Source organism: Oncorhynchus mykiss, chromosome 5 (assembly GCF_013265735.2).
Source record: "Oncorhynchus mykiss isolate Arlee chromosome 5, USDA_OmykA_1.1, whole genome shotgun sequence".
Lineage (NCBI taxonomy): Eukaryota > Metazoa > Chordata > Actinopteri > Salmoniformes > Salmonidae > Oncorhynchus > Oncorhynchus mykiss.
Genome location: NC_048569.1, coordinates 58,070,228 through 58,083,464, shown reverse-complemented (window position 1 = coordinate 58,083,464; position 13,237 = coordinate 58,070,228). Strand labels below are relative to the sequence as shown.

At 40.5% G+C, this 13,237-nt stretch overlaps 1 protein-coding gene across 3 annotated transcripts in view; it reads left to right on the top strand.

Moving 5' to 3' along the window:
* Positions 1 to 1,589: 1,589 nt before the first annotated feature.
* homer3b (homer scaffold protein 3b) overlaps positions 1,590 to 13,237 on the top strand; it is a 48,204-nt gene continuing 36,556 nt past the window's right edge. For 2 of the 3 annotated variants that reach the window (XM_021603495.2, XM_021603494.2), the window contains exons 1-2: positions 1,590 to 2,091; positions 3,669 to 3,718. In XM_021603495.2, coding sequence (XP_021459170.2) covers positions 3,696 to 3,718 — 23 coding nt within the window. In that variant the 5' untranslated portion in view covers positions 1,590 to 2,091; positions 3,669 to 3,695. The remainder of the gene's footprint in view (positions 2,092 to 3,668; positions 3,719 to 13,237) is intronic. The other variant, XM_021603496.2, reaches the window with a different exon arrangement.

The following is a 13,237-nucleotide window of genomic DNA, read 5'->3' as shown; positions in this document are numbered from 1 at the left end:
CTGGTCATCCCCAAAGCCAACACTTACTTTGGCCGCCTTTCCTTCTAGTTCTCTGCTGCCAATGGCTGGAACAAATTGCAAAAATCTCTGAAGCTGGAGTCTTATATCTCCCCCTCTAAATTTAAGCATCAGCTGTCTGAGCAGCTTACCGATCACTGTACCTGTACACAGCCCATCTGTAAATAGCACACCCGACCACCTCATCCCCATATTATTACTTACCCTCTTGCTCTTTTGCACCCCAGTATCTCTACTTGCACATCATCATCTGCACATCTATCACTCCAGTATTAATGCTAAATTGTAATTATTTTCGCCTGTAAGTGCCTATTTATTGCCTACCTCCCTACTGTTCTACATTTACACACAGAATAGATGTTTCTATTTTTACTTACTGTTATTGACTACATTTGTTTATGTGTAACTCAGTGTTGTTTTTGTTGCACTGCTTTGCTTTAACTTGGCGAGGTCGCAGTTGTAAATGAGAACTTGTTCTCAACTGGCCTACCTGGTTAAATAAAGGTGAAATTAAATAGTAGATCTGTACCAGTTTTTAGCATTTATAGTAATGGTTCTCAACTGTACTGCAGGGATGGAACGTAAGTTGTAAAAAAAAATAGAGGTTGTGGTGGCAGCTGCAGAGAGGTATTTGGGTGTAAGAGACTTGCCATCAGAAGAGTTACAGGGTGTGTTAAGTGGTAGTGTCCCATCTTTTAAGGCTGTAGGACTAAATAGATTTAAATAGTGGAGTATGGTATTCATACTTTTTTTGTGAGTGTAGCGTTAGATGGTAAGGTAATTGTTGTATTAAATGTTTTTGTTGATTTAAAAAAATAAAAATAAGCCAAGTATAAGGGAGTTATACTCCAGCCTAGTAGGTGGCGGTAATGCAACATTTATTGGATGCCAACTGCCGTTAAACCTCATCGAAGAAGAAGCAACTCCCCCTCACCTGGTTGTCTAGGTCTTAATAGAAAAGAAAACGGTGGAATGAGTTTGACGCACCTGATTTACAAGATGTATTTCTATATTGTATTAATGCCTTAGGGAGGTTTTCAACGTGATGCCAAATACACACCAATATAATATGAACACCTTGTTTCAAGCATATTTTGAGCACCTACATGTCACAAAAGCTTAGAGAGTGAAGTAAGACAAAAATAAAATGCTTCAGAGACATTTACACGGAAGTTTCAAGGACAGCTCAGGGGGAGTTTTTGGAACTACAGGAGAGAAAAAAAAACGTACGAAGTACAGCAATTTAAAAAAATGTATGATTTAGGTTTACCTTAATAGGCAGAGCATCTTTTATTCCAAACAGCAATTACAATGTACTTTTACACCCATAATGTGAATGTATTCCTCATTTCAGCCATCAATCGCTGGAAATATACTTATTTTAATCCCATTATGTCAATCAAAGCTCATTACAAGTGGGGAGAGTGCTTTCAAGACAACCTGCAAACCATTAGAATATTATATTTCACATTTCAAATGGCGTAAAGTGGGTTAGGTTAGAGGCAATGTAATTTGATTCGTCAAACAGCAGCCAGTAGGTGGTGTTAGACTTAGTGTCTCTGTCTCATTGAGCAAGGACAATTCTTGAATGGGATACCGGAATGGGCAGAGCAGGGGGAAACAACAAACTGCAGAAGGATCTCATTACCGTGCGCTGACACTTAGCAGGGGCAGAACGCATTTATACTTTTGTAGAACATAGTTCCCTCATGTTTTTGAGAGGCGTTAAATCACAAGATTAGTGTGCCACCACAAAGGAAGAGCGACAAAGAGCGGGATTCGAAGGACAAAGGAAAGCTGTTTTAATTGATTTCAAACAACAGAACTACTACAATTGGGAAAACATTATATGTTTTCAAGTACATTTTTCCCCCACTGAACGTTTGCGGTATTCCTGTTAGAGAAATGTAATGCAACGTACTGTACAATTATAAAGGAATTCACTTTACAGTGACATTCGAGACAATTTGTTAACCATCTATTCGGAGACAAAGAGCAAGACATTACCTATCGCTTGAGATAAGACTGGAATTTATATTCTGCAAGGACACGGAAAGCGTTCAACAATATGGGGTGAGTGCACTGCAGCTTCATAGTTTCTCAAATCAAGTTGCGCTTTCTCTACAATCTCTTGAAAAGGCAAAGACAAAAAGTGAAGTTTGGGATGAGTTCAGGGTGGTATGTATAAATTACCCATGTTTTTGTATGGATTTGATTGGAAATATTATTTAAGATGTGGCATGTTATCGCCCTAATGTATGGGCGTAATGTATGCATGCATTGACCCCCCCCCCCCCAAAAAAAAAAAATCTCTGTGAATTCTTAAATGTTTTGTACATAAATCTTAATATTTTCTTAATGATCTTATTTGAAAGAAGGGTTTAATCTTATTTATATTTCTTATGACCTAATTTCAGCGCCGTCAGCCTTTAAGCAGCATGGTTGCCCTCAGTCTACTGTATGAATGTTCACCTTGACTATGGCTACATTGTTCCACACTGTCAAAGACATGTCATACTGATGTGTTGAAATAATCCGATTAAAATGCCACAGTTCACATACGCAGAAATGTTGATGACTTTGGTTCTATTGTGTGGTGCAATAGCCTAGCATTTCAGAATTTACTCTAATTCTTAGCCCTTTTCTCCAATTAATATTTACTTATGTTTACCTTGGTAACAGACAGCTTTTGAAGCCACCTCATAATTTGATAGTCAAACTGTGCTGAAGGCTCCATAGCTCAATAATGAACTAAAGAAGCCTAAAGTTACTCCTTTCAAGGGCCTTACATGTTATTTTTAGAGGCGAATTGGCTCTGGCAGCCAAATACTCAATTTAAATGTGAATCGATTCTCAATAGTGGTACAGATCTAGAAACGTAAAGGCCTCTACTTTCATATCACATCAAAATATTTTCACAAATGCAAAATATACACTCACTGTACACTGTTTTAACAGTTGCAGCACACAGTATTTTTCAGGGACAACACTTTTGTGCCATCTGTCTTCCGTTTACACACAGGTGTTCGGAAGACGCAGATGGCTAATTAGCACAGGTAGGCTATGCCTCTGTCTTTGTCTGTTGTCCGTACACAAGCGCTGTAACATGGAAATATGGCTGTGTGGGAAGCCTATAAAGGTGTAATAAATTAACTTTTATTTTTTACTTATTAGTATTTCTCGCTGATATGAACGATTATGTTTCCAAAAACATACCACAAGCGAAGTGTTTTGAAGTTCAGAACGAGGATACTTTTGTCAATAGGAGCTAAAGGTAGTTAGCATCTATGAATGGGTTAAAGGCTCCATTGATGGTGAAATCATTAGTTGAAAGATTTATGTTGCCTCTTTGAATTATTTAACTAATGATATTTAAGAAGGGCCTTGGGGCCTTGGAAACCAAATGTGAGGGGTTTAGTGTATTGTAAGTATGTCTGGGCAAGGATGCAGTCAGCTCGGCTTCAGAGAAACTAGTGCTGTCTTTAGTTCCCATAGTTCTCCACTACAGACAAAGGTTGGGAAAGAAGAAAAACGATTCTAACCTCATGCTGTTTTCATTTGACCTTGAAAAACCTCCGTGATTTTTAAAGTTTATTCCACTTTTTTTTTAAAGGTCTAATTTGAAGTGTTACCTTCTTTTTCCATCACAGAAAAGGAGCCTTCCCTGAGCTGTAAACATGTATCCGTCACACAGAGAAAGGTATTATTGATACATGTCATATGTGTTGTGCTAATTCATTGTCCATTTGCCCTGTCCCCAAAAATGTGCCCCTCATCTACAAGTCTCCCCTCCCAATTGCCCCATCTTGTCACGTCATGTATGCTCTTATCATATTCTAATCCAGGGATAAAAATTAGAACCCCTACAGTGGTTAGAGCGTTGGACTAGTAACCGAAAGATCGAATCCCGAGCTGACAAGGTCTGTCGTTCTGCCCCTGAACAAGGCAGTTAACCCACTGTTCCTAGGCCATCATTGAAAATAAGAATTTGTTCTTAACAGACTTGCCTAGTTAAATCAAGGTAAAATATAAAATGAAGTCCAAACTGGATTTTTTATTTCATCTTTAGGTAGGCCAGTTGAGAACAAGTTCTCATTTACAACTGCGACCTGGCCAAGCTAAAGCAAAGCAGTGCGACACAAACAACAACACAGAGTTACACATGGAATAAACAAATATACAGTCAATAACACCAATAGAAAAGTTAATATACAGTGTGTGCAATCGAGGTAAGATACGGCAATAAATAGGACATAATGGCAAAATAATTACAATTTAGCAATTAAACACTGTAGTGATAGATATGCAGAAGATGAATGTGGAAGTAGAGATACTGGGGAGCAAAGGATAAGAAAAAAAATAACAGTATGGGGATGAGGTATTTGGATGGGCAATTTACAGATGGGCTATGTACAGGTGTAGTGATCTGTGAGCTGCTCTGACAGCTGGTGCTTAAAGATGGAGAGAGAGATATGAGTCTCCAGCTTCAGTGATTTTTGAAATTCGTTCCAGTCATTGGCAGCAGAGAACTGGAAAAAAAGGTGGCCAAAGGAGGAATTGGCTTTGGAGGTGATGAGTGAAATGTACCTGCTGGAGCGCGTGCTGCTATGGTGACCAGTGAGCTGAGATAAGGCGGGGCTTTACCTAGCCAAGACTTATAGATGACCGAGAGCCAGTGGGTTTGGCGACAAATATGAAGCGAGGGCCAGCCAACGAGAGCATACAGGTCGCAGTGGTGGGTAGTATATGGGGCTTTGGTGACAACGGATGGCACTGTGATAGACTGCATCCAGTTTGCTGAGTAGAGTGTTGGAGGTTATTTTGTAAATGACATCACCGAAGTCAAGGATCGGTTGGATAGTCAGTTTTACGAGGGTACGTTTGGCAGCATGAGTGAAGTATGCTTTGTTGCGAAATAGGAAGCAAATTCTAGATTTCATTTTGGATTGGAGATGCTTAATGTGAATCTGGAAGGAGTGTTTACAATCTAACCAGACACCTAGGTATTTGTAGTTGTCCACATATTCTAAGTCAGAACCGTCCAGAGTAGTGATGCTGGATGGGCGGGCAGGTGCGGGCAGCGATCGGTTGAAGAGCATGCATTTAGTTTTAATTGCATTTAAGACCAGTTGGAGGCCACGGAAGGAGAGTTATATGGCATTGAAGCTCGTCTGGAGGTTAGTTAACTCAGTGTCCAAAGAAGGGCCAGAAGTATACAGAATGGTGTCGTCTGCGTAGAGGGGGATCAGGGAATCACCAGCTGCAAGAGCGACATCGTTGATGTTTACAGAGAAAAGAGTCGGCCCGAGAATTGATCCCTGTGGCACCCCCATAGATTCTGCCAGAGGTCCGGACAACAGGCCCTCCGATTTGACACATTGAACTCTTATCAGAGAAGTAGTTGGTGAACCAGCCGAGGCAGTCCTTTGAGAAACCACGGCTGTTGAGTCTGCCGATAAGAATGTGGTGATTGACAGAGTTGAAAGCCTTGGCCAGGTTGATGAAGACAGCTGCACAGTATTGTCTCTTAGCGATGGCGGTTATGATATTATTTAGGACCTTGAGCGTGGGTAAACCAGATTGCATAGCGGAGAAGGTACGGTGGGATTCGAAATGGCCGTGATCTGTTTGTTAACTTGGATTTCGAAGACCTTAGAAAGGCAGGATAGGATAGATATAGGTCTGTGACAATTTGGGTCTAGAGTGTCTCCCCCTTTGAGGAGGGGGATGACCGTGGCAGCTTTCCAATCTTTGGGGATCTCAGACGATACGAAAGAGCGGTTGAACAGGCTAGTAATAGGGGTTGCAACAATTGCGGCGGATAATTTTAGAAAGAGATTGTCTAGCCCGGCTGATTTGTAGGGGTCCAGATTTTGCAGCTCTTTCAGAACATCGTCTATCTGGATTTGAGTGAAGGAAAAATGGGGGAGGCTTGGGCAAGTTGCTGAGGGCTGTTGACCGGGGTAGGGGTAGCCTGGTGGAAAGCATGGCCAGCCATAGAAAAATGCTTATTGAAAATCTCAATTATCGTGGATTTTATTGGTGGTGACAGTGTTTCCTAGGCTCAGTCCAGTGGGCAACTGGGAGGAGGTGCTCTTATTCTCCATGGACTTTACAGTGTCCCAGAACTTTCTGGAGATTTGGTTACTGCACTGAGATGCATTTACCCTGAAATTGTCCTCATAAATTATTGCATTGTGTCAAAGACATTGTGCCTAAACCAGTTGTCCCAAAAACATGATTTTGTTTTGCGTTGTGCAAGCGTGAGTAAAATTAGACAAATTATATATGCCATGAAATAGTCTTTTGTGGTCTATAGCTTATTGCTCAATGGGAATTCTGAGGTTGAGGAAGTGCTTGCTAATTGCTGTTTTTGGGATCTTTGCTATTGCTTATGCATGTAATATTCTCTCTCCTTTCACTTTAATTTCTTGACTACAACATTTTATCAGTCAGACATGCAAGAGCCTACTGACCAAGTTAAGAGCCTGCACTTCATAATACAAGTGAAGATGATGCTAAGAAGGTTTTGACAAGTTTCCAGATTATTTAGCAAAAGGCAATGTTGTATCGTTAACATTCTTAAATTGTTGAGAATTCCATTTGATGAGAACCTAATTTGGTCCCTGGAGAGGAATGTGTGGATTAAAGAATGAAACACCTTAGCACCTTGATAGAAGACCATATGTGAGCTGAGATGTCTACTTGTTGTTGAGTAGTAGTGAGTTAGCGTTTCCACTGTGCTATTTTGGTATTTAGTTGTGCAGTGTCATGTTGCTGAAATGGCCGGACACTTTCGCTGGCTCAGGAATGTTGACGTGAGGTTCACTCGACTCTCAGGGTGTCATAGGAATGAAACCCTTAAAGGAGAACTAGAGTCAAAATTAGTTTTTCTCTCACACATTTTATTCTCTATACAAAAACAATAATCTAAGTTTCTGGAAAGGAATAGGGGCAATTCCACAGTAACAGAATTGCACTGAGACTCAAATGTATGCCAAACAAAAAACATTGATTTTAAAGTTTAACAAACCATATAACACTGTTCACAAGGACTATTTAACAATTTCGTAACTGAATTTTGGTACAATTTATGGGACGTTTTCCAAAAACGTTGTTAAATATCTGCTCAGAATTATGATTCAAGATGTCTGCAGAATGAATGGGGTATCAGCTATGACATGACAGCTTGAGTTTGAATTTTTTTCAATTTTCGTTATTGAACTAATGTAGGTGAAGTGGGTTTACATCCGGTAACAGAATTGTGGTTACGGAATTTCATCATTGGTCCCTGATCTGTACCACACAGAAATGCATATTTATGGTTATGAGTATAATTCAGTTCATGGTGATGTATCCTAAATAGGTACACAAAGGTAGAAATATGCAATATCCTCCTTTTGCGTATTTGGGTATTATTCTACACACTGGCTATTCTTTTAAAGAGCTCGTCCACCAAACGACCAAACTACGTCGGTCCAGACAGGACCAAATCTGAACCAATCATAGACGTCTATGTTCCACAAGTTTGGACATCAAAGTAGAGCACAATAGAGTACAGTAAAGTTCAGGAGAGTATAGTTTAGTACAGTACATTAGTGTACTCGACTCTAGTATGCTCTACTGTGTACTGTACTGAACTCTACTCAATTCTACTGTAGAGCGTTGGACTAGTTAATCATTAGGTTGCAAGATTGAATCCCTGAGCTGACAAGGTAAAATCTGTCGCTCTGCCCCTGAACAAGGCAGTTAACCCACCGTTCCTAGGCCGTCATTGAAAGTAAGAATGTGTTAACTGACTTGCCTAGTTAAATAAAGATTAAATAAAGGTGTGTCATTTTTATTTTATTTTAATTAAATGTAAAAATAATCGGCGTCCAAAATTACAGATTTCCGATTGTTATGAAAACTTGAAATCGGCCCTAATTAATTGGCCATTCCAATTAATCGGTAGACCTTTAATCTGAACCAATCATGGACGTCTATGTTTGGGCTAAATGAAGGGCCGGTCCAGACGTCTGTGAACATTTGAAATCAAGGCCAGGGCAGACTGACCAAATTACCGATTTGGTAACAGAATTTTCCATTTTAATCACTTAAGATCTCTTAAACTGAGTTGGTATCAGTAAAAACACCAACTAATTGGTTGGTCTACCTTTACTTTTTACTTCTGTGAACTTTTGTTATCCACCCTCATGAGGGAGATAAATGACAAAATATCTTAAAGATGTGTGGGTTTTTGGTAACGGAATTTGAAGGCATCAGGCATTCTTAAACTTAGAGGCAAGAAAAAAATGTCAACTAAATATACTGTGCATTCGGAAAGTATTCAGACCCCTTGACTTTTTCCACATTTTGTTACGTTGCAGCCTTATTCCAAAATTGATTAAATAATTTTTTCCCTCATCAATCTACACACAATACCCTATAATGACAGTATTCAGACCCTTTGCTATGATACTCAAAATTGAGCTCAGGTGCATCTTGTTTCCATTGATCATCCTTGAGATATTTCTACAACTTGATTGGAGTCCACCTGTGGTAAAGCTCAAGGTAAACCTTGTGTCAAGGTACAGATCTGGGGAAGGGTACCAAAAAATGTCTGCAGCATTAAAGATCCCCAAAAACACAGTGGCTTCCATCATTCTTAAATTGAAGAAGTTTGGAACCACCAAGACTCTTCCTAAAGCTGGCTGCCCGGCCAAACTGAGCAATCAGGGAGAAGGGCCTTGTCAGTGAGGTGACCAAGAACACAATGGTCACTTTGACAGGGCTCCAGAGTTTCTCTGTGGAGATGGTTGTCCTTCTGTACGGTTCCCCCACCTCTGCAGCACTCCACCAATCAAGCCTTTATGTTAGAGTGGCCAGACGAAAGCCACTCCTTGGTAAATGGCACATGACACCTCTTGGAGTTTGCCAAAAGGCACCTTAAGGACTTGGAGCAAAGTACAGAGAGATCCTTGATGAAAACCTGCTCCAGAGCGCTCAGGACCTCAGACTGGGGTGAAGGTTCACCTTTCCAAGAGGACAACGACTCTAAGCTCACAGCCAAGACAACTCAGGAGTGGCTTCAGGACAAGTCTCTGAATGTCCTTGAGGGGCCTAGCCAGAGCCCGGACTTGAACCCGATCGAACATCTCTGGAGAGACCTGAAAATAGCTGTGCAGCGATGCTCCCCATCCAACCTGACAGAGCTTGAAAGGATCTGCAGAAAAAAATGTGAGAAACTCCCCAAATACTGTAATCACTGCCAAAGGTGTTTCAACAAAGTTCTAAGTAAATGGTCTGAATACTTATGTAATATTTCAATTTTTTTATACATTTGCTAAAAAGGGGGGGGGGGGGGACAATTGAATCTATTTTAGAATACGGCTGTAACGTAAGAAAATTTGGAAAATGTCAAGAGGTCTTAATATTTTCCGAATGCGCTGTAAGTGTTTATTAGTTGGCCGGGGTCTTTTATTCTTCAACATTGTTATGAGGTTAAGACTTTTTCGGTAAATGTTTTCTAAGACTCCTTTTCCATCAGTTGAACAAGAAATCAAAGCCTTTGCTTTATTACTAATTTTTAGATTGGAAATGGTTAAAAAATGTATCTATGCCTTAACCTCTCAAAATATAGACTCTTAGCTTTCATTTGACACCCACTTTGTATAAACTTCACACGTTGGTGCTCATGGGTCCTTTTACATGGAAATGACCAAAGTCCCCTGAGTGTCATCCCCGTAATGCTTACAGCAGGGGTAACAACTTTAGTCTTTTTACCTCAGGGGCCATTTATATAGGTGTCGGCGGAAAACATTACGAAACAACTCCCATTATTCTATTACCTACATTCAAATATGGCACAAGATTACAATAGCCTAATTGATTTCACAGTTTTGGAGTCAGCTATTTTTTTTTTATATCATCGGATCTTTTCAAATAATCAGAGATATTATAATGGGGGATATTTACACCCCAGAACTTCTGCATGAAGTAGGTCATTTAGAATCTTATATCATTGGTCAAATTATTTTTCAGTATCAGAGTTTACCTGTGGTATTCTGCCATCTGTTTTCCCCATTGAAGATGTGTCCTTTGTAACATATACCACGTGTAGTTTGGAACAGCTTGGTTTTATATTTCTGAGCTATTGCTTCCAGATAACTTATTTTGATGCTTTCATATACCACAGAATAACTCATGGGTATTTTTGGGCAGCTGATCCGCATAGGGGGGCCATTTTACAGATCAGTGACTCTGGAAGATGAATTACTGAGGGAGCTTAAGCATGAGATGAAGATCCAAGTGAGGTGGATTAGCCAGCGATGACACTGTCTCTGGGTGAACCCACACACCCATGGGTCACTGAGAAAGTGAGTTTTAGAGTTTAACTTAGAACGTGAGCAAGAAGCTAATGTCTAATGCTGTTTCACTGTAAATGCAGTTACTGATTTCAGAACGAACCAATCAATATCACCTGCCTTCACTGCGAAAGGTTCAGAGTTGTACTTTTTGTTTTACACCGACTTACATTTGAAGTCAGTGTAATGAGGAGTAATGTTGATTGAGATTATGAGCATTTTACCACAATGGACTTTCTTTTGTGCACTTGTTTTTCACTGAGAGGGTGTTTGTTGGGCTAGAATTTTACATTCTGTTGTCAAGTACTACTGACTCAAAACTGATGGACTGGCCTGATGCCAGCACGTTTTTCCATTTGCCCTAAAAATGCACTGATTCCCACAGAAGTGATTTGACCAGGTACAGAAAGCGGCCCATCCATCGTCAGCACCCAGCCCATGATTAATTCAGTGTTGTGAAACGTTTAGATTAATTTATAATATATGGGCGTGCGTACAGCACGGGAAAGGTGATGAAATATAGATACGTGGGGAGAATAGTAGTCTTTTCCTTCAGTTCCCTCCCTCTCATCCTGTTGGCTGCCAGCCCAGCAGCTGCTGTCCCACTCACCTCGCTAGCTATCAGCTGCTCACCGTCCCCTCTGATAATACAGCTCCAACTTGTTTGTTTCAATGATTCCTTATACGTTTCATGAATATGACCTGGAATAGGTTTACAATAATCTATCTGGACAACCCTGACTTTATTATGACCTTTGCAGAGCAATGCCATGTTGATTTGAAAATGTCACTGCCAGATTTACCTCATCTCTAGGATACCTGTGCACAACACTGTAAGGGTGATTTGACATGGCTGCGCAGAGGCTAGTAGAGCATTGAAGCATGTTGGTAGAACGTTGGCGGAGCGTTGAATTGACGGTTCGTTGAGCCCCCCCCCCCCCCCCCGGGTCCTCCTTGATCCTACAGGGAAGCATGGAATGTGCCAGCTGGCCAGACAAAGGCCTGTGTCCCAGAAATGTGTGTCACGGTCACCCCTCCTCCACCCCCCTGCCTCCTCTCCACGGCTCTTTGCTTTCCCTTCTGAGGCCTCGCTTTTGGCTTCCAACCCACTCCCTCCAGGCCAGGGGGAGGGCTCAAGGCCCCATTTTCTCTCTCTTTCTCTCTCTGCCCACTCTTGCGCTCAGACATGAGGCTTCACAGCATGAGGCATGGCTTCTTTACAACCAAGCTCTCCTGGGCTCCTGTAGAACCTAGATCTGATTCTCTAATGGGAATGAATATGTACTGTATTTATGCTACAGGACTGATCTTCAGGAGGATTTGAATCCATGTTAATCTATACGTTTCATCAAGTCTGTTTATTGTCTAGGCATAGTCACTTTACCCCTACCTACAAGTACATATTACCTCAATTACCTGGACTAACCTGTAGCCCCACACATTAACTCTGTACTTGTACCCACTGTGTGTATGTGTGTATATATAGCCTGGTTATTGTTGTTTTATTGTGTAACTTTTTTTAAACTTTAGTTTATTTAGTAAATATTTTCTTAACTCTTATTTTTCTTAACTGCATTGTTGTTTGCATTGTTGTTTACTTACAAGCCCTTAACCATTTCACGGTAAGGTGTATTCGGCGCATGTGACAAATCACAATTGTATTCTATTTGAAGTCTCAACCTGATGCAACTTTGCACTCCAGAGAGATTGAAGGACAGTTGTCATTTTCTCAAACAGACTAAAAGGGATATTTTTTTATTATTTACCTAGGCAAGTCAGTTAAGAACACATGTTTATTTTCATTGACGGCCTAGGAACAGTGGGTTAAACAGGGGGGGCAGAACGACAGATGTTTGCCTTGTCAGCTCGAGGATTCGATCTTGAAACCTTTCGGTTACTAGTCCAACGCACTAACCACTAGGCTACCTGCTGCCTATGAAAGGTGTAGTATGAGATCAATTTGGGAATGTCTCCATGTTGTGACTGATTTAGCAGATAATCACCCAAACAGTTATTTAACCTTGTCAGGAATGAATAAGAAGTAGCCTAATTGAAATAAAAATGGGTTTTGGGGGCAAATACCAACAACAGCCTGTATTCTTTATCTGGCCTATATCCTGGTTTCAGTCCAATTGAAGGCAAAAGGCAATGAGCCATTCCCTTATTGCAGTTGCAATTTTACCTTGTTATTCCTTCTCCCTTAAAGTAAAAATAATATTTTTGGCATTCGTTGTATTGTGCTCATTAAAATCAGTATAGCTAGGTAATTGAACTGTAAGGGGAACCGGGACGAAAGTAACACTTTTTTTCCTAATTACTCAGAGATCGATAGAGCTTGAGACACTATATTTTATGACACCTTATAAACTCAGACCCCTTCACTTTTTCGACATTTTGTTACGTTACAGCCTTATTCTAAAATGGATTAAATCGTTTTTCCCTTAATCAATCTATACACAATACCCCATAATGACAAAGCAAAAACAGTTTTCATTTTAATTTTGAAAATGTATTACAAATAAAACATTTAAATATCACATTTACATAAGTATTCAGACCCTTTACTCTGTACTTTGTTGAAGCACCTTTGGCAGTGATTACAGCCTTGAGTCTTCGCTACAAACTTGCCACATCTGTATTTGGGGAGTTTCTCCCATTCTTCTCTGCAGATCCTCTCAAGCTCTGTCAGGTTTGATGGAGCGTTGCTGCACAGCTCTTCTCAGATCTCTCCAGTGATGTTCAATCAGGTTCAAGTCCAGGCCTTGGCTGGGCCACACAAGGACATTCAGAGACTTGTTCCAAAACCACTCCTGCGTTGTCTTGGCTGTGCGCTTAGGGTCGTTGTTGTGTTGGAAGGTGAACCTTCGCCCTAG